Consider the following 22154-nt stretch of genomic DNA (forward strand, 5'->3'; position numbering starts at 1 on the left):
TGCTAAGGAGAGCACCGAACCACTATACTTCTTGTTGTTTGTATTGTGATTTGTTTAATTCTACTAACTCATCATTTAACATAAGTAAGATAGTTAAAATTAAGAGAAACCAATTCACCCCCCCTCTTGGCTTGTCACCTTGGGCAACAAGGTGCTGTATAGAGAAGAGCAGGGTTAGAGATTGCCTGCTAGCTGTGCCGCTCCATAGTATAATGTAGATAGAGGTTTATATATTTTGGTGTATTATAAATCTTCTGTTGTATATAGTGTATAGTTACAGTCAGATCCTGTTGTAGATATGGGTTGACCATGGATGGATTGGAAAGCAGGTATATATATATATATGTGCAGATCAGTTGTGTGCCTGTGATAATGTATTGCTATATATTGTCCAGGTTTATTATGTGACAGATTATGTGATCGATGCTCTGACAGGTAGTGTTGTATGTATTGAGATAATCCTGACAGGTCAATATAGAAAAGGTGATCATTTTGTGCATGCATCATGCCAAAATTTTCAGGATTTATTGATGATTGATAGGTAGTAGGGTTCTACGTGGTGGCTGGTGGCCTTATGCCTACCCGCACCCTAGGACCATCGCAGCGGCCCGCCGGATCGGGGCGGGGGTCGTGACAAGCTTGGTATCAGAACAAAGGTTAAAGAAGAGTCCTGTCAGAGCAATAGGATGAGTTAGGATTAAGTATAGGATTATACTATGGATTTTGTGGTTGGGCTGCCCAGAACACAGAAAGGATATGATTCCATCTGGGTGATTGTGGATAGATTGACAAAATCATCCCATTTTCTACCAGTGAAGACCACATATTCAGTAGCTCAGTATGCTGAGATGTATGTGGATAGGATAGTATCCTTGCATGGAGTGCCGGTTTCTATTATATCAGATAGAGGTTCACAGTTTACCTCTAGGTTTTGGCAGAAACTCCATGAGGCATTGGGAACTCAACTTGATTTCAGTACAGTATTTCATCCTCAAACAGATGGGCAGTCGGAGAGGACTATTCAGACCCTCAAGGATGTGCTCAGAATATGTGTACTGGATTTCAGAGGTAGCTGGGACAGATACTTACCTTTAGTGGAGTTTGCATATAATAATAGCTATCACTCAACTATTGGTATGGCACCTTATGAGGCACTTTATGGGAGGAAATGTAGATCTCCCTTATGCTGGTCTGAGATTGGGGAAAAGCACCTAGAAGGATCAGATTTGATCAGAGAGACATCAGAAAAAGTGCCAATGATATAGGAAAGGTTGAGGACGAAGTTCAGTAGGCAGAAGAGCTACTCAGATCTCAGAAGAAGAGATGTGCAGTTTGGCACGGGGGATCATGTTTTCTTAAAGATCTCTCTTATGAAAGGGGTAATGAGGTTTGGAAAAAGAGGCAAGCTTAGTCCCAGATACATTAGCCCCTCTGAGATATTAGACAAGGTTGGCACTGTATCTTACAGATTAGCACTGTCTCCAAACCTCAGCTATGTGCATCCAATATTTCATGTATCTATGCTCCGGAAGTATGTGCCGGATCCATCCCATGTGCTACCAGTGCAGGAAGTTACAGTAGAGGGAGACCTTTCATATGAAGAGCTTCCTGTAGCTATCCTTGATACTCAGATCAGGAAGCTGAGAAATAAGAAAATATGTATGGTGAAGCTCCAATGGCACCGGCACAATGTTGAAGAATGCACTTGGGAGTCGGAGCAAAGTATGAAGAGCAAATACCCTCACCTCTTTGAGTAATCAGGTAATTTACTCTTTTAAATTCAAGGACGAATTGTATATAAGGGGGGGAGGTGTAATAACCCCAAAAAAAATTTTTATATAAAGAAGGATAGAATAGTCCTTAAAAATTGATATAAGGGGTAAAATTGGAAGGAATCAAAAGTTAATGGCATAACAGTAGATATGTTGAAGTATTAGGGGCAAAATGAGAATTTAATAATTTTAAACAAAGGGTGAATAGTGCTTGATGTGACTTAATTAGGGGTTTGGTATGGCGGTGGATTGGTGAGACGGTAGAGTTTAAACAGAGAGGGAGAAACACAGAGAGAAGGAAAAGAAAGAAAGAAGAAGAAGAAGAAGAAGAAAGAAGAAGGGAAGGGAGTTTGAGGTGGAAGGGAGCCCCGGTTGCGCTGCCAGCTGAAGGAAAAAGCGTAGGTCTTCTTCCCCTCTACGCAAAGACCTCGATTTTCCGAAGAGAAAAGGTAAATACCCATCCCTACCTAGTCTTCTAATGAAATTAGGCTATACAAAGGGTGGATGTGGTCTAGAGAGGTTGGATAAGGGTTGTAAAGGTGGTTAAAAGAGGAAGAATCGGATTTCGACAAGTTTTTCCGGCACTGCGGAAAAACTGTGTCGAAGTTCCAACTTCGGTGAATTATTTCGGAGGTCAATCAGCCTCCGATGATGATGTATCTTACCATTTTGGAAACCCCTATGAGGGTAGAATATTAGGTATAAATTTCATAAAAATTGAAGTTCGGAAAGTGGATCAAAATCGGAATGAAGTAACCCGCTGTCAGTCCGGGTTACTGTTCATCCGGATGAAGAAGATGAAAAAAGGATGATGTTGGGTCGACCCAGTAAAATTTTGGATTAGAAGGGATTCGATCCTTTCGCACACCTTGATCCTATAGCATTGGTCCAAGGTATGTGTGGGATACTCTTGCATCATGATTCATGTAAATTGAGGATTAATTAATAAGAATAAGGGAAAAAGAAAAGATGTTAATTAAGGGAGGGAGTTGTGTCAACTGAAACTTTTATGCTTACAATTGATACGTAGGTTATTGGGCCTTGATAGAAGAATAAATGTGTTATTAATGCATGTTTCAGTTGGGCAAGGAACTAAGGATCAAGAGGAAGAAGTCCCCTACTGCCTTCCATAGAGTTTTGGAGGTGTATCAGAACCGTGCCGGATTTGCAGGTGAGTGGGAGTCATGTACTTTGCACCATGAGCATTCTTAATTCATTTTCATGAATGTCGCCAATTGTAAATTGATTCCACTTGTGCATATTGATTGATATTGTAGTAGATTCCTCTATAATCTAGTTTCTCCATGCTTGATTATTTTGTACACGCATTTGAGAAAACATTGAGAGAAATTACGAGGGATAGAAGAGTAGTCAAATTGGTTCCGAATTGTGAAATGACTTCTTTTGTAAATTAATTTCATTTCCTCTATTTCAAAGACTTGTAGAGTCCTTTTCAGTGGTATATTGAGTTGCATTGCACTCCCATGATTCCTCACTCCCAACCCTGATGTTAGTTATGATTGGGTCGTGGTCGAGTGAGTGGTAGTCTTGATTATGCTCCTTTTTAGTAGAGTATTGGGAGGGTACATTATGGCATTATGCATGGTTTGGCAGTATCTACAGGACACCTATAGTCGATGGGGTTAGACATCGGCCTGTGTGCACATAGTAGCCTTCTGGGCGGGCGGAGCCCAGTCCCTTCTTAGGGGGGACATGGCCCTAGGCGTAGGATCGGCCGGTCCTGCGACTTATATATGGCTTGCCGCCGGGCAAAGTAAAACCCCGCAAGGTGCCGTTTAGTATACAGACGTGAGATGTTTCTATGGATTTCTGTTCTGGATACTGGCCAGCATATACATTATCAGTATGGTGTCTTATCCTGCATATGCATGTGACAGTAGGGAGTTGTTGTGGTTCGCCTGGGGCGTAAGACCCACCTCCCGACAGCTGTCTAGTGATGACTTCGCATATTGACTCTCCGATTTGCATATTTCAGTGTTATAATCTATTGAGCATATTCATGATGTATCATTCATGTCTATTTGATTATTCTATATATGCTCCTGATGAGTTGATTATGATTGTAGTGATACTGTGATGATTTACTCCATATTTCTTATGTTGAGTTGTGTGCACCCTGTTATTGATTACTGCTCATATGCTCTTGAGATTTCACCTCGAGCCATGATTATATCTTATCTCATGCGCATAGTACTCTCTAGTCCACTCACTGAGCATTCATATACTCACTCTCCAGTTTGGTATTTTTGATTGCAGGGCAGGTGTTGTATAGAGAAGAGCAGGGTTAGAGATTGCCTGCTAGCTGTGCCGCTCCATAGTATAATATAGATAGAGGTTTATATAGTTTGGTGTATTATAAACCTTCTGTTGTATATAGTGTATAGTTACAGTCAGATCATGTTGTGGATATGGGTTGACCATGGATGGATTGGAAGCAGGTATATATATATATATGTGTAGATCAGTTGTGTGCCTGTGATAATGTATTGCTATATATTGTCCAGGTTTATTATGTGACAGATTATGTGATCGATGCTCTGACAGGTAGTATTGTTGTATGTATTGAGATAATCCTGATAGGTCAATATAGAAAAGGTGATCATTTCGTGCATGCATCATGCCAAAATTTTCAGGATTTATTGATGATTGATAGGTAGTAGGGTTCTACGTGGTGGCTGGTGGCCTTATGCCTACCCGCACCCTAAGACCATCGCGGCGGCCCGCCGGATCGGGGCGGGGGTCGTGACAGATCACTTAATAACCAATGTTTTGGCTATGAAATTAATGCTGATGCCAGGTAATTTCCATATGTACCAACCAGACCATCCACACCACCCAAATTAATCAGGATCACCTGGAATTTCTTTAGTATACAACTAAGTAGGGTTTGGATTATGAGTTTCTTATTTTTAAGTTGACCCACATATGAGGCAACTTGACCATGAGGAATCACAATTTGTATCCACTAACCAGATGGAAATTCCTGAAATAACTAGGTTTTGGTGGAGATTTCTTTTGTTTCAGCAACAGAGTGGTTTACTTTGCTGGTTCTTTGGAACCAGATACCACATCATGTATGCCACTAAAGCCAGCAATCAGATCCACCTCCAACAGACTGGCCAACCCGACATGTTTGCGAAGGGTGGTAAAAAGAATGTGAGTCTAGGAAAAAGCTTGATTAAGAGTTAACATCAATGCAAGGTCTGGGAAAAGCCTTGATTAAGGGTTAACATCATGGAATGTAGCGAACGGCATATGCATGAATGGGATTGCAAAAAATTCATAAGGATTGTTTGATCAAATTTTTGGAGCGGGCATTGCACCTTATAAGAATAGCTTCACCATTTTATGAAATTAAAGTCATGCTAGGCTCCCGATGCAAGGCAGAAGGCTGTTTATAAGAACCGAGACAGATTCCCGAATTTTGCTTATAATGGAGCATTATGCTTGCTTGATATTTTGAGTTGAAAGGACGGAATTTATGGGGCACTAATGTACACTCAGATATGCCCAAAGGGCAAGAAGTATTGTAAGAAATTTACTCATCCTTTTTCCAATTTTGTGGGTGCATTGAACTCAATCAAATCGTAGCTAAGAGTATCTAAGATAGAGCTGGACAATCATTACAAACTTCATGACATTCTCAAAATGAAATGAGAGGCTAAAATCATGGGGACGCAAGGGCAAGATTTGAAAGTTACTTGGGTGCAACTGAATTGAGATGGGCAATCGAATCTACAAATTACTGGCTAGTGGCTGGATATGAACAGTCAAGTTGATGTGTTGAAGCCTTTTAAAAATCCAGAAATGACATGCTCTCTTACAAATTCTTCTCAGATTTTAGGAAACAAAGAGATTCATCCAAAGGATTTTTATGAACAATATTTTAATCCTGAAGTAGAAGCCATACTTTAGGGGAATAACAGAATTTGCTATTCCGATGTATATGATTAAATTAAAGGTTACTAAATATAAAATGAATTGGTTATTGTGTTATTAGCTGGGAACAAAATGAGCATCCAAGTACAACGCACATGCTTTAACAAGTAGTCTAGAAGTGTCAGCACACTGGAATTCTGAAAACAGTGTCCAGATAACACAAGTTAACCGCCCCTGTACTCATGTGAAGGTAGAAAGGAAAATGTCACTCTTAGTACCCCAGTGAAACAGTTATGTCAAAAAAAAAAAAAGAGGAAGAGAAAATAGAGAAAAATATAGGCTAATATCTTTCACGAAGGTCTTGATGCGTGCTTGACTGAGTTTTCTTCCAAGGTCAACTGCAAAAATTATATCCTATCAAGCGAAAGATTTGAGGACCTACTTGAATTTCTACCGAACTATAATTTTATGCGTCAGGAGGCTATTATTGATGCTTTTCTATGTAGCTTAGTCTTAAAATGTGCATTCCTGCCATCAATGTGGCTTTTAAAGCACTATCTAGTGACAAATTGTTGGTTGTGTATCCTGTCAAGCGTTTGGTTCAAAAGGGGGCTTCTAGGATATCAGGCATATGTTTGGGAGAAGAGTTGGTTCATCCTGGGCCATGCTGTTTTGAGGATCTCCAGGAGGTGCAACTTTGGAACTTCTGGGCTTTTCCATCCCTAGTTCTTCATATTCCTCACTCTGCATTGCTTCTTCAGGCAAATGTAAAGGAGAATCTTCTCACTCAGACTCACTGGAGTTCTCGTTATAATTCCCACTGGACACGAAGAGAAAGCACAGGTCCTTCAGTTTCAGAATAGGAAGATGAATGTCCTGACCATATCGCAAGCGAAGGTTGTGGGGTGTAGGCCTCAAGAAGCCAAAGTCTTCTGGTGTGGGCAAGGTGCCTGATAGGTAGGACAGCTTGTCTCTGGGATGGTTGAGAAGATGAATCTCCTGACCATATTGCAAGTAAAGGTTGGGGGGTGTGGGCCTCCAGAAGCCAAGTCTTCTGGTGTGGGCAAGGTGCCTGAAAGATAGGACAGCTTGTCTCTGGGATGGTTTAGAAGATTAAGCAGTTGAGCCTTCTAGAAGAGGTTTTCAATCTTTTGGCCTTTATGCTGTAACCACAGGCCCTTTAAAAAATTATGGAACAATGGCTTGTTTATCTACAGCATGCGCCTCCTTTTTTTTCTCTTCCTATCCGTTCCTTTCCCTTCTATAGTAATCTCTTTATCTTCTTTCATCTGGAAGCCTTCTAATAGAAGATTAAGTGGTTTAGAAGATTAAACAGTTGAGCCTTCTCATATAGGCTTTTGTCTTATGACCTTTATGCTGTAACAACAGGCCCTTAAAAAAATTAAGCAATAATGGCTTATCAATCTAGAGCTTGCACCACCTTCTTTCACTTCCTATATGTTCCTTTCCCTCTTATAATCTGATTATTCTTCTTGTTTCATCTCTTTATCTCCTTCAATATATTATCATTCTACTGTCGTAGGGGTCGTTTAATAATTTATTTAGAACACAAAATGTATGGAGGATCAGAAGTCTCCCTTGAAGGTATATCAGCATTAAATTTACAGAGGTTTTTCAACATCTAGAAACATAGCAGTAGGCAACATAACTCATATACATGTCATCAAAAAGTAAATGTAAAACTTACCACTAAACCAAATAACCTAGTTCAGAAAATATACTGCTTATTACAATGAAAGGATAAAAAAGGAACAAGCTACAAACCTCTTTTAATTGTGGTAAAATCTTTCCATCAGAAAACAAATCCACAATAATGCCTGTATTGCAACAAAAGTAAAATATGATCTTGAGGGAGAGGAACGTACCAAAGTCATATGCTTTATTTTAATTTGCATTTTAAATAGAAATTAAATATTAAAGAAACTAATTATTTAACATGATTTTTCTCAATGCAAACACAATATGGTGAGATCTACAATTTGATCCCTAATCCAGCTAATTGTCAAGGGTATTTGCAAAATTAATGTCAGAAGATTTAGCCAAATTGACCCATTAAAAGAATTATCATCCTATGAAGAAATTCAGGAAACATGAAAGCTTAATAATGTGTGTGGTTTAATTAAGCATTAGAAGAGTACCTGCAAACCCTCCTTGAACTGTAGCAGATTCAGAAAGCGCATCACCAATGTGAACAGAAAGTGAACCACCAGCTTGTGTTGACTTCTCCAGTTCAGATAGACCAAAATACTCCCTTGCCATGTCGATCAGCTACCAAGAATTAGAGCAAAGTTATTCCCAAATAAGTAAACTTCCATGCAAAAATGCAAGAAGCAAAGATTGTAGGAGTGCTTCAGATAATGACCAGATATAATCTTGAAGAGTTGCTGCAAATATAGAGAGATGAAACAAAAATTTCAATGAATAAAGGAACTTCAGAGGCTTAAACAATGATATACTTGAATCAGAAAATGACATGCTTGCCAGTAGAACCAGGGAGTACATAAGAAAGTTTGATGTAATGTAGAAGAAGTCCTTGCTTTTTATGGCATCGGCAATTTTTGAACAGATATCTTGCTGTTGCAAGTACTGTAAAGAAGTGTGCGCACAAGATATGCAATTAAAAGAAGCTTTGGTCCTTTACATATAATACTCATATCTTTTACATGATTTTACGTGGGGCATACATACAAATGCGGCTGCACAAAAAAATCATTAAAAAAAACCAAGACTCTGCCAAGTAGATACTAAAGAAAAGTGGTTCTGATGCAATCAAGTTTTAGACAGGAAAAAAGAAGGCAAAAGATTAGCTGCATGCCCTAAGTATAAGATAAGCAATCATCATGGACTAGGTATGATTTGCCAAACTATATCTAAAAAATATTAGCTGGATAAGCTGAAGTTTCTATTTTAAAGGATGAGCATCCTTCGGAAAGGGGGTAATTATGCAATGGGGTTTTAGAATGGAAAGAAGACAAGATAATTTCAGGAGAAAAGGTGGAAAGGAGGGTAGGCAAGTAATAAATCAAAGATGATATCAAAGAAAAGGAAGTTATGATAAAATGGAGCATGGGACATTGTTTCATCATGTACTATGTAATTTGCATTTGCAATATGATGATAGAAATCTTCAATCCTACTAAATATTACCTTCATACTTTAGGAAGTCTAATTTTGGTTGGCATCTTTTGTATTTTCTTAAGATTCTAAGGCCTTTTTGAGATAAGAAACTACTTTTGATAGTTCTTACATTAGATTGAATAAACTAGTAGCATTGCTATGCATTTCAAATCAATGAATTTACATCTGTTGTTCAATACAACAATAAGAACTCGATAAAAACTATTACCCCTCTTCTTTTGTGGCACCAATTTCCCTTGATTCCAGAAATTTACATTTCACAAGCTTGATAACAGCTTGTCTTATATTTACGAAATTGGCACTGTGATTCATTTCATTACTTGGCACAAAAGGTGCCTTGGGTTCCTGATCTGGCAAATAAAAATAATTCCTAATATTATGAAAACAAAAATAAGTTGTTAAGGAAGAAGGATCATCCAATCAAGGAAAACAAAAAAATGATAAGAACCTTTTATTGGGTTGATAATAACTTAAGAGGAATCAAAGTAATAAATAAACAGGTATCATAAAAAATTTAATTTAACAGAAGTTGGCAATGTCCCTTACTATCTCATCAATCTCCCAACCTTCAACATGCAATGTAGGCCATAACTTAAGCAACAAGTGTGCTGCTGTGCCACCTCCCTGGAAAAGTTGCACCTTAAAATGTAAGTTTAATATATAGATCCTTCTAAAATGTCTAGTTAGAGACATGAGAGACAAAGCAGAATTTTTTTAAAATATTTAGATTTTAGAGTGAATTACCAAACCTAGGATTGCTATAGGACCTTGTGGAACAATAGCAGGAAGGCTTGCAAACTCATCCTGCAAAAGACATCAAAAAATTGAGGTCAAAGGGAATAAAACTGTTAATTTAACAAAGAAAATTATGGTAATGGGTCAGGTGATAATTAATATGTTTTGCCAGAAGAAAGATATGAAATATGGAAGAAGAAAACTCAATATGTGCATTATAACATTTGCAGTCAAATAAAAGTTTAGTTAAAAGCATAGAAAAGAAACCATATTGTCAAACGATTTTATAACATAGCTCAATCACATGTGTGCGTGCACGCATGAATAAATACAACTATAATGTCTGAGGTGTGTATTGTAAGAGACCCTTAAGCAATTTTGGGAGTAATAAGAATAGTCATGCAAAGCTCAGCAAGTTGCTTGACATCCCATGCCAAATTTATCTACAACAACCAAGTGGTCAAAAATGAGATTGAGAACTAACATCTTATAGCTATATCATATTTTGAATTTATTATACTAGATCCTTACTCGTGCTATGCATGTAGGTATCTCATGGTTTGCTCAAGATGCAATATGCACATAAGAGGTAGCATGGATGGATCTGATCTTTGAACTTTACGATTACTTTTTCTGCTATCATATATTTGATATACACGCTCCCAGTATTGGGAGCTGAACATATCTTGTTTCTCTCTTAGAGAACTGAATTTTGGAGGGATGTATTTGGCTAGCATGGAAGTAGTCTTAGCAGGGTGGAGACATGGAAACAAAAACACATAAATTTCAGAGTTTTGGTTATTAGTACAATAGATAACAACATAGCCTTTTATAAAAAAGATGGAAATTTCTAGGTTTCTAAGAATCAACAATAAGTTCAAACTAAAAAAGATTTTTTTTTTTTTTTGGGGGGGGGGGGGGGGCGGGTGGGGAAGCTTTGTTTAGCATTTCAAGCTAGCAAAGGATTAAATTGCGCAATAATGTAGGTTCACAGTCAAAGTTTGATATTCGATCTCCAAAGCAAAAGCATTTACCCAAAAAAAAGGCAAAAGGTTTCAAGGAAAACAAAAGGATTTACAAAATAAAAGGTTTAAAAAAAGTTAAACAATATTAAGGATTTTAACTTAGTCCATGATTTTAAATCAAAAGAAAAAAAATAATGTAGCAAGAACAAAATAAAAGATTCTACACATCAAGGTATGCCATATACCGTACCGAAGCGAATGATACGGAATGTACTGTACCGAACGGACACCGAACTGGTACATGGTACGAGGGGCATGCTGACACTCAATACGCCGAATTGGCCTCCGTATTGGGCGTAGCGATATAGTAACAAGGTGGCACCGGTACGGGGCCGTTACTAAGACGGCATACCTTACTACAAACAATTAATCAATTAGGCCACAAGAAGTAAAGAGTAAAGAATGCAATTAGTTGGTTGGACAAATTCTAGACGAGTCTTTGCAGAGTTGTATCTTGTAATGCCAGCAAAGATGTACTAAAGTAAAGCATATGTCCAACAGTTATCATTTCCACAATACCAAACTGCGTTACCTTTGGCATAAGCTGTCATTCATCAAAATAATAATTGTAACCTCACTTCTAATGATTATGTAAAGTAGAAAAAGGATCGACCAATGAGCAGTTTCATACCCAATATGACCCAGTCCATATTTGATCCTTGCTAAGCATGCTATGGATATTATCTGTATAGAAAAAGAATGTTAAACTTAATTTTGAACAAAATCACAATGTCAGTGTCCTAATTTTATATCAGGGCTTAAATAAGCAACAAAATATTGCCAGGAAGAAGGATGGCAGAAAGTATAAGTTTGAACATATGCATTTCGCCGATTTACACCAACTGTGCTAACAATGTTAGTTTGATATGCCTATTGGGCTTATGTGGCAGCATGTATAGACAGATGCAGGTCTTGAAGTGGTTCCTGCTCTCCAATTGAATTTTTAAATTATATCATGACAATATATTTAACTAACTAGATATGTTGCTACCATCCATTTTCTACTCGATACATGGGAAAGAGACCTCTAAAACATATGATTTTTGGTTTGTAAGAATTTAGAAAATTTTATGAGAAGCTTTTGAAGCCAAAACTCTGGAATTCCAACTTTATTATGAATGTGTGTGTGTGTGTCAGCATGCATGTTTATGTGCCACCTCGCAGTTTGCTACTCTTGTAGTCTTTATATTCGATTTACTTTCTTTCTATAGGTTTTGCCCCACCAACTTACCAAATTTTGGAAGTCAAGAAATACAGTTTATTCTCATCAAGACTAAGTAGTAAACCCTCTATGTCAGCACAATTTTACTGTATTATCTCATTAACACCCTTAACAGTTAAGCCTATTAGATCAACCATGGCAAGATAGCCATAGTACCTAATTTCGATCGACAACAGGACATATACGGGAATTGAAGTACTTTGATTAAGGTGTTATCAACATGCCTTGCCACATATTCTAAAAATAACACCATCTGAAATTCAATAATATATAATCTTATAACCTTCTATTTTAACAATGTTTTTACCCAAGATAAACGTAACAACTTGAACAATTGCATCAAAAACAGTCAAACTAATTTTTACACAGAGGGATGACCCAGATCATCAAGTTAAGCATATGTAATCACGCTTTTTCATTTCCTTTTCTTCTGTGCAGTGGTTTTAAAACTCATCCATTGATCTTCTCTCACCAATTCAAGAACATGCTATAGCTAATTTAATGGGAATATAAGAACATGCTATATCTAATTTAATGGGAATATAGGCTATCTAACTTAATGGGAATATATATATAGTTCAAGAATGTGTTGGACTAATTTTATAACCAATTCAAGAATGTGCCGTTCTATATGTACATATACATATACATATATATATATATATATATATATATATATAGAGAGAGAGAGAGAGAGAGAGAGAGAGAGAGATCACAACACAGAACAAAGCATCTAATATTCAATAATACCCATTTCTTGGCCCCCCTACAATACCTCCAAGCTACCCCCTACAAGCAATGTGCTGTACTAATTTTATAACCAATTCAAGAATGTGCTCTACATGTACATACCTAGATCGGAGAACAGAACAAAGCACATAATATTCAAGAATACCCATTTCTTGGCCTCCCTACAATACTTCCAACCTATCCCCTACATACCACCTGTCCGGAATCGGTTATAAAAGCATTTTCTTGTTAATCTACTAGAGATTTCTTCAATCAGCACGAAATCCATGAAACCTTCTGTCCGATCAATTTCAAACAAGATAACAAATTGTGACCCCGAATATTGCGAAGAAGGAAGAAGACGAGGGAATTTCTTACGCGAGGAGTCGAGAAGAAGAAACCTCGATTTGGGAGTGTCCACAACCACAATATTGTTGTGCTGGCTCGTCATACAAGTGAGGACCGAGTAGGAAGAGTCGTCATCCCCCTCCGGCGTCGCCGACGGCGAATTTTCCGTCTCTGCAGCCTCCGCCTGGGCGTCGCGGGCGTCGCGGGCGTCGTGGAGGGCTCTGGGAGGGCAAGAAAGGGAAGGGAGCGAGAATCGTACCCTCGGCCGGGATTTCCGCCGCATGGCTTCGAATGCATGGAACCGGCGGCGAAATTTATTGCCCCCTCGAGGCTCGACGCCGAGAGAAGAGAGAGGCCTTGTCGCCACCGCTATCGTCGTCGCCATTCTCTCCCCCTCTCTCTCCCTCTTTCAAGAACCGCTGCTGCGGCGGGGTTCGAAATATCTTTATCTTCGAATTGTTTGGTCTTTTCGACCGACGGTGGCTAGCTGGCAAGGTCTTCATAACGCCGTCAATAGTTCTAAAATTATTATGGGAAAAAGTTTAATATTTATAAATATTTTTTGAAACCTAGCTTTTAGATTATGACAACTTAGCTTTTAGATTACGACAACGAGGGATACCACCACTTAAAATAGCTTAAGGCACCAAAAGTGGTTATTTCGTTCTAGAAACTCATAAATAATGTTAAACTTTGAACAAAGAGAGTCGGCTTTAAATAGTTTAAGAATATTTGGTTAGCAGAGTTTTTGGCGACCAAAAAATATTTTTTAACTCTTCAAAAATATTTTTAGATAGAATAAAAATATTTAATAAAAAAATTGAAATGTTCTAATTTTGCTAAAAAGTTGAAAACAGAAGAATCTACAAATTAGCGTGTCTTCAAAAAAGTACTTTTAGCATGCATCCAAAAATAATTTTATATTTAAAAAAATTAAAGTAAAATACTCATGATAAAATTATATAATTACAGAAAGTGTCTCTTTATATCATAATGCATGAAGAAAGACATCCGCATGAGTCCGACAAATAAAAAATTCTAATCGGTCTTGACTTTCTTTTTTGCCACATAATGAAAATATTATTTTTTTCTTTATTTATTTATGTATCATTCTGAAAAAAAAATATTGAAAAGAAAACAGCCATATAATCTCATTTTTGCAAGTTTAATTATGTGCCTCTATATTAAAATCTTCTTTTAGGAACTGATAAATAATATTAAACTCTGAACAAGGGTAGTACTTGAAAGGCCCATCAAGATTTGAGACCACAAAATATAATGCAATTATAATGGTAAGAACCTACATATTGTACTGCTGCTGTTACAAGTTATTATACATGTTCGTTACATAATGGAGGTGCTCTAAGACTATTATAATCAATTTAATTTGATTAACAATTAGTATTGTTAGTCTGTGTAGATTGTATTGCTTAATGAAATCATTACGGTGATAGAATTAGTATAGTTTGAACTAATTTTGTGCAGTTATAACATCAAGCAATGCATGAGCACATGACCCACCCCTCTCGTGTAATTATCCTACCCTCTTGGATCACCGTGGCCTCTTTGGTGCGATTACATGCGGAGTCCACTTCGGATGATCACATATGGGGCCCATTTGTCAATAAAAAATTACGATTTTTGTGCTATCATGCGCCCTTGTGAAAAAATGAACTTCACAAGTAAAGTGCTGGAAAATTTGGTTGTACAATGGAATAGATAATATCTTAAATACCATTATCTAATCAATTTTTTTAATTATATTTTAGTTGTGTTTTAATAGTCACTCCTTTGGATGACATAATGCTATGTAAAATTTATAATAAAATAAAAAACATATTTAAATATTTTTTAACATAATGAATGATAATAGTGATGATGACAATACATGTTTTAGAAACTTGCAGAAAAAAAATACTATTATCATTATTAATAATGATGGTCATGACATGTAAGAAAATTATTGTTTATAACATATAATATAGTCCAAAACATAATTGAAATCTCAATAGCATTCTATGATGGTTGTAATAATATAATAAAGATTGTCATCTAACAAATTGATAACTACTTTAGTTGTTTTTGATATAAAATTATCCTATCACAATTTTGAAAACTAATTTAATGCAATTCAAACCTCGATAACCAATATCTTTTGTGCCATTCTGTCCAAATAAGTTTGCCTATTAATTGATCAATATTTGAACAAGAACTTGTCAAATATTTTGATTCATACTAGTTGAAGATTTAATAAACCTAGTCATTGTGCATAATTATTCATCACTCTGTATAGAAGGATTTAAGTTATATTTTTCATTATCTTTTTGTGATAGTTGAGTCCCTTAATAATTTGTCACAATATTTATAATTTTAACTAATTAATGGTTGCATGACTAAATTTTGAAATCAAGAATAAAAAGAGTTGGATTATCAATAAGAGAAGTGGTGTGATAACTTTTTTACATACAAAATCTTATATAAACTGTAAAGTGTACTGTGATAATACTTTGAAAACAGTATATAGCCCAATAATTAGACAAGACCAGCAAATCATTTACTAGCTTGATTGCATACTCTGGCTAATATTTCTGAGTAACATATCTATCCTAGCTTCGCTTCTTGAACATCCCTTTTGATGAAAAATTTGTGTCATAATGGAAGTTTGTATTGAGTAAATGGAAAGACTTGTACACACCTCTATCAGACATGTCTGAATCTAACTATATTACTTCTAAAATAAGTGGTCCAAGATTTCATATTTACTATTTGAGGAAAATATCTAACAAGTTATTGCAATCACAAATTGAACTTGCTGAAAGAAGAAAGGAATCGTGATATTCGTTGGAATATCCTTTCATGTGAAAAGAACGTATATTTTCACTACATTTTATCGCTTGTTTCAATCCGACAACAATTTTATAACAAAAGTTCTTCCAATAGGGCCTATATTTTCTAGCGTCGAGTGCTTATTGAGGATTTTCATGCGAAGATAGTATATCAATATTCTTCTCCTAAAAAGCAGTCTACTGCATTACTTCTAACCTTTTTGAAAAATAGCATAAAAGTCTAATAACAAGGTACACCAACAACTGATCAAAAGCGACAACATGAATGCACGCACCATCAAATTGCACGTTACCATGAACTGGCATCATCCTTTCACTTAACAAAGTGGAAATCCTAATGTTAACCACCCAGAGATTTAAATATTTTTCAAATAACAATTTAGCACCAAGAATTGTTCATCATATTTAACCCATATATGGTTTCCTCTTTCATCTAACTTTTTACTGAAAGGATCCATACGTAGATATCTAGAACATATATACATACATATTTGTATCACTAAAATATGGTTCTTATTCAGATATGTTTATTTTGAATATAAAGTAATATGGTTCTTATTCTTCAAATCAAAGAACTGGATCCTGTGGGTCCAAACAACGGATAAAATGCTAAATCCACTTCCAAACTGATGCCTCGTGGTTGGGTGGTAGCAGATCAAACATTGGAACACGATTCCAGGCATCAGAACACGGACTCGATGAAATGAAAACAAATAGCTACAGCGGTCGGTTTAATTCCGTCGCACGGGACCCAGCATCCACAGTGATTACCCAATTTGCAAGTCGTCCGAGTCCGCTTTGTCCTTTCCACCCCACGAGCACTACAGCACCGCCATGCCAATTCCTCCCACCTCAACCACCACGGTGATGATTTGGAATTCCGACTACGGTTACCACCCCGTTATTTTGCACGCTGAGCATATGTATAGAGAGAATAATGAATTAGGTGATCTCATATGTGGTCGATTATTATTATTTTTTTTTTTTGCTGAAGAAAAAGAAAATGAAGGAGGAAGGGACAAGCCCACCCCACGTAGCAGCTCCCACTCCACCAGGAGAATGTTCGATGCGGGTAGAAATGACCGTATGTTGAGCATCAAGGCCGGTTTTACTTATACCCTCTCCATCCGTGGATCAGGCTCGGTTATCCCTCTGAGCTCCGGCACGAATACCACGTGTGAGTACATCACACTTGTCACCACTCTACAATTTAATCGATGCCCGTGCGTTGCAAACTCGAAACCACTTGATTGGAAGTAAGGCCACGCTCCTACTAGGCTACTATCTCAGTGGTTGTGGAGCTTGTGGTCAATTACTTTAGGAGACTATATTGGTGGAAGAAAAAAATTTATTTCAAGCATTTCAAGACTTGTTAATTTTTGTTTTTTTTAACATATATATATTAGAAATATTAGAAGTGTACCAATCATTTGTCCCCGCCCCCGCCCCCCCCCCCCCCAAAAAAAAAAAAAAAAAACTTCCATAATTTTCGGTATTGCATCTTAGAATATACACACACACACACACACAAAAAAAAAAAAAAAAATTAAAACCAAGAATCATAACATTGATAGCAAGTTCCATCTACAATTCATCCATGGCAGAAGAAGAGAAGCAGAGAATGATTATTAGAAGTGGCGAGGTTGGGAGAAAACGGAGTAGGTGGGGCGGAGGAGGAGATCGGGGGTGTTCTCGTAGCCGGAGAAGACCTCCTCCCAGATCTCGGCGAAGGCTCGGAGGATGAGGTCGTGGTGGCAGGGAGAATTGAGCGAGAGGAAACGGCGGAGGAGCTCCCGCAGCTCCTCCCCGTCAACGATCTCCTTCTCTACGATCATCTGCAGCATCGACCTTCTAAAATCCCCCAATGGGTCCGCCGATTCCTTCACCACCGCCACGCTCTCCTCTATTCTTCTTCCTCCTTCGCTGCTGCTCCTTCGATGATGATGATGATGATGATGCGGCCTTCGCCGCTTCTCTTCTTCGCCTGGTGGAGGAGGAAGAGGAGTCGTCCTCTTCCCCCAGGCCATAACGTTCTCCTCCAGCTCGTTGAGCTGGCGCAGAAGCCCGGAGAATCTCGGCGTGCTCGCCGAGCTATCGGGTTTCTCCCCCACCTCCTCCCAGCAAGAGGAGGTGGAGGAGAAGGGGGAGGTCAGGGTCAGGGTGTCCGCCGACGATGGACCCCTGACCCTGCGAGGGGCGTCGGATGCCGACACCGATTTGGAGTCCTTGCACCCACAGCCGAGGCCGAAAAGAGAGCTGCTCCTCCTCCTCCTCGTACCGGGAGACATTTTCTCTCCCAGATCTACTCCGACGGCCGATTAATGTGCTCGATTAAATGACAAGCTGGGAGAAAACGGGGAGTTACCAAATGGCCCCCTCTCTCTCTCTCTACTTAGCGTTTCTAATGCTGTTCCATATATTCTCCTCCCTCGTCGTCCGCCGAGATGGACCCTTCTCTTCGAGCTGTAATATTTGTTACTGATGGGGGGTCTCCACGGTTCCAAAGGTGCACCTTATTCTTTCGATTATAATTTTTTTTACGTTCTTCTTTGTTTGGTTCGATTGTTTTCTTTTAATAGGTTTGGTGATGATAAATTATGGACAAGTTGGGAATATACCTTCTTGTTTAGGGATTACTGTCACCATCGTGGGCTCCATATATTGTTTGATTCGATCTTTGGTTTTCTTGGTTTATTTGGCTGCATGGAGAATAGTTTATGATAGGAATTCGGGTCTGCATCTTCGACGGATAAAAATTGTGGAGTCGTTTAATTTTTATGAGTAAGCTTGGCAAAAATAAAAAGAGAGAAAAAAGGAGAAGAGATATAGAGGAAGAGAGAGAGACGCTGGTGGAAGGCCGATGGAGGCTATGACCATGCCTTTTGTAGCCTCCGCCGGTTTTTTTTTTTTTTTTTTTGCTCCGGCAACAAATTTTATTTTTATTATCGAACCATACCAATGGGCTATCAGAATGGTTGGAATCGTTCAATTTGCAACGATTCCGCCATCCTTGTTTACGGGAGCCAAGCCGTATGGTTTAATTTTATTCGGATGTGATGTCCGAAGTCCCTCGTTCCCACTTTCTAAGGAAGAATCAGTAAAAGGAAGAGACTTTTCATGTGGGAAACTGGATGGGGAAAGTTGACTGCAACCGGACATGAGATTTTTTTTTTTTTTTGGGTACAATTTAGGATGGGATGTTAGAAATTCGATGCAACGAACAGAATGAAGAAATTCATAAGTTTATTGTTTCTTGCGATGTTCCGCACAATTTTTTTTTTCCCCACAAATTCTCATAGTCAAACTTCCTTGGATGATGTCCAGGGTGCAGCTGGAAGAGATCTTTAACTAGCCTTGACCAAATCCAAGGGGACTTCATCACCATGCTTCCGTCTTGAAAAAGAAAGAGAGGCAAAGATCAATGGATGAGAGATCTAATTGATCAAATGATGAGACTACTGATTACCTGAAACTATGAGATGAATTGCTTGCACCCTAATAATTGTCTCATGGATCTCAATACCTGCATCATCTAATTTGAAGAAAAAAAAAATTAACTTGATTCTATCGCTCAATCCCAGAATTAGATGATTATGGAACGGAGTGATGCTCATCTAAAAGGACTATATAGATGTTAAGCATTATGGAATATTCGAAAAACATCTTCGGAAGGTAGAAATAATATATGATCTCAATTAAGCTCAAAATAATCATAAATCTGTCAAAATATATGGAAATGTGTCATCTATCCAGATAGGCCTACAGAACTGCTGCTGGTCCCCTCTAATTTAGGAATACATTCCTTCTCCAATCAATTCTCTACTTTATATCACTCAAACAAAAAGTACAAGTCATGTTATGTTTTCACAAAAAGAATTGGTATATTCAAAATTTAAAATGCACTGACACTGTACACCTGCATCACATCCATGCATGGAGGCCCACCAGAGGCTGTTCTTCAAATGATTCAGATCAACTGATACAAAGTAAATGCATCCGAGATGCCAATGGAAGTCACTGCAAACTTTAGTCCAGCAAAACCATAAGAACTGGAACCTAATATTGCGGCGGTAATCGGTCGGAGTGTCGCAGGCCGGCAAGCAGCCGGCTTTGTATGATATCAAATCCATTTCTGAGATGATTAAACTAGACCTGCTGCTGGTAAACAAAGTGATCCGGTCGGCAGTTTTGCCCTCTTTTGGTGTCACTATGGGACCCTCTTAGGGTGAGGCCGGCATAGCATATTACCATACCATGAGACATGAGCGGCGGATGGTTGGGTGTCCCTTATACTCACCTTCCACCTTATTATTATACTAATGTAACTAGTGATCTGATTGATAAAAGAAAGACCAAATCCTCCCCCTTTCCTTCCTGAGGAGATTTGAGAATGTGGGGTTTGTTTTACATATTGTCCTCTTCTATAAAGGACGATGATATCTAATGCTAAGATATATAGGGCAGTTGGAACATTCGATTTTCTAATCTGTCATCCATGATCTTCTCTCTCCCTAGAATGCAAGCAACAAGGAAAGTTTGAGGCCGGTCGGAGGGCTGTTTGTGACGTTTCTAGCATTAGCAATTATTGTTGACCTGGCTAACTCTTGATGGGAGGGGTGGCAATGGATCATGTCAAGTTGGGATCAGATTGGGATGGGGCATGGATACCTAGGAAAAATTTTCAATCCAAACCAGATTTGTTCACTAAATACAAAAGAAATCAAAATATGAACCTGAATTCTTTTTTTATCGAACAGATAACACGAACCGAAGTGCATATTAATTATTAGACCAGTTTGACATCGGTAACCTAATTATCTTAGGTCGGATTAGTGTTTGGTTGATAGTTGAAGTTATGGATAGTCGGACCTAAAATCTTTTAACCTTTTTCCTTGTATTTCTTAAACAAATCTTATATAGGTAATGTCATTGTCTTTTTTTTTTGCCTTGATAGAAAATGATCATACATAATGAGCTAGATAACAAGGATAGCCTTTTTCCAAATACCTGTTATTTGATACAATTGCCAAAAATTTATCAACTTCCGATCTCTATTCCTAAGCCCTCAAAACTTTAACCTATGTCTCTTGTACTGTTAAATAAATCTTATACATAATAAATCTTATTCATCTTGATCAGATCATTAAATAAGTCAAAACAAGATTAAATGGACGATGGCTTGGAATCTGAACCCATCCTTTTAATAAAGAAACTAATCGTATCAATTACATAAATATATTTATGCCAAAACTAGACTTATAGTCTTATCCCACCGGCCATTGAGAACTTTTGGGCCATGGAATGTTTTAGTTTGTGCAGTGGTTGTTTAGTTTGAACTGGATGATCGGATGGCAGATGCCGTAACCCAAGGGCCTCGTCCATATGATTCAAGTCCCCCAAGTCCAACCCCTACTTTTCTTCCCTCTTTCGCCAAACGTCGCTCAGTTAAAGATTGAAGGCCAGAGGCCCATAACGTTGGCCATCCCAGTGGGTTAGGTGAAAGCCCAGCAACATTATTTTTGCTTTTGACTTCTAATTGGTAAACGAAAATTTTTGAACATTTTCAAAAATATTCTCAATTATAAAGATTACCTGCTATAGTTTACATGAAGCAAATAGAGAACCGGTGAACAACATCTGAATTCTGTATTCTCGTACATCTCATCATTACTTCATCTTTATATAGTAAAAGAATAATAAAAATATGTTAATCAATTGGAGTTCATGTTATAATGCGAGAGAGAAAAGTACAACTTTCTTGGATTAAAATTTCCCAAGTAATTGGGAGATCAAAAAGTAAAAGAGGGAATAAAAAGGAGAGATTTGTTACAAAGGTCAAGGTAAGGGCTCGAGATTAATACAGGCTATGCAGGGGCTATACTCGCTTCCTCAGTTTTCAGTTTTCATATATGCAACGTAGTTGCAGAGGCCCAATCCTTGAGGAGTGAATCCAATGAAAATGCAAGGCTTGTTTGTAAATTCCAATAAAAAGTTCTAAAAGGTTTCACTATCTTTTTTATATTACTAACGTGAGAGGAGAGAGAAAAAGAGAATAAAATAAATAAACTAAAAAGTCTTAAAAAGGCTTTCTGGATTCAGAAAATTCTAGAGAGAGAGAAAATTCTAGCAGCCACTTAGGCCTAGAACCACCCTCCGAGAAATTATTGGATAGACCCAGTCCAGTAGACCAGGCCAATGGTTGCATTATCAATTAACACCCTATTTTGCTTTTGAAGGATCCAAATACATAGGGTGATAATTCATCTTGCATTGAGGCGAACGGCCATTGGCCTGGTCTACTGGACCGGGTCTATCTAATAATTTTTCTTATGATCCTGTGCCATGTCATTCCACATCCATGGGCCCCTATGATGCATGGAAATAAGTCCATGGGAGGCTCGCCTTGGTCCAAAACCTC

The 22154-nt window shown here is 37.9% G+C and overlaps 2 protein-coding genes across 2 annotated transcripts in view; both read right to left on the bottom strand.

The window, feature by feature from the left end:
- Positions 1–13360, bottom strand: part of LOC103718502 — a 28456-nt gene extending 15096 nt beyond the window's left edge. The window contains exons 1-6 of the mRNA XM_039118703.1: positions 12921–13360; positions 11223–11275; positions 9576–9635; positions 9378–9455; positions 7832–7961; positions 7458–7510 (exon numbers count right to left, since the gene is read on the bottom strand). Of these exons, the coding sequence (XP_038974631.1) occupies positions 7458–7510; positions 7832–7961; positions 9378–9455; positions 9576–9635; positions 11223–11275; positions 12921–13275 (729 nt within the window). The 5' untranslated portion in view covers positions 13276–13360. The remainder of the gene's footprint in view (positions 1–7457; positions 7511–7831; positions 7962–9377; positions 9456–9575; positions 9636–11222; positions 11276–12920) is intronic.
- A 3922-nt stretch (positions 13361–17282) lies between these two features.
- Positions 17283–18220, bottom strand: LOC103718495 (transcription repressor OFP8-like). The gene has a single exon (XM_008807351.4). It carries the CDS (start codon positions 18022–18024, stop codon positions 17365–17367), a length of 660 nt encoding a protein of 219 aa, XP_008805573.2. The 5' UTR covers positions 18025–18220; the 3' UTR covers positions 17283–17364.
- Positions 18221–22154: the final 3934 nt, after the last annotated feature.

Source organism: Phoenix dactylifera, unplaced genomic scaffold, assembly GCF_009389715.1.
Source record: "Phoenix dactylifera cultivar Barhee BC4 unplaced genomic scaffold, palm_55x_up_171113_PBpolish2nd_filt_p 000397F, whole genome shotgun sequence".
Lineage (NCBI taxonomy): Eukaryota > Viridiplantae > Streptophyta > Magnoliopsida > Arecales > Arecaceae > Phoenix > Phoenix dactylifera.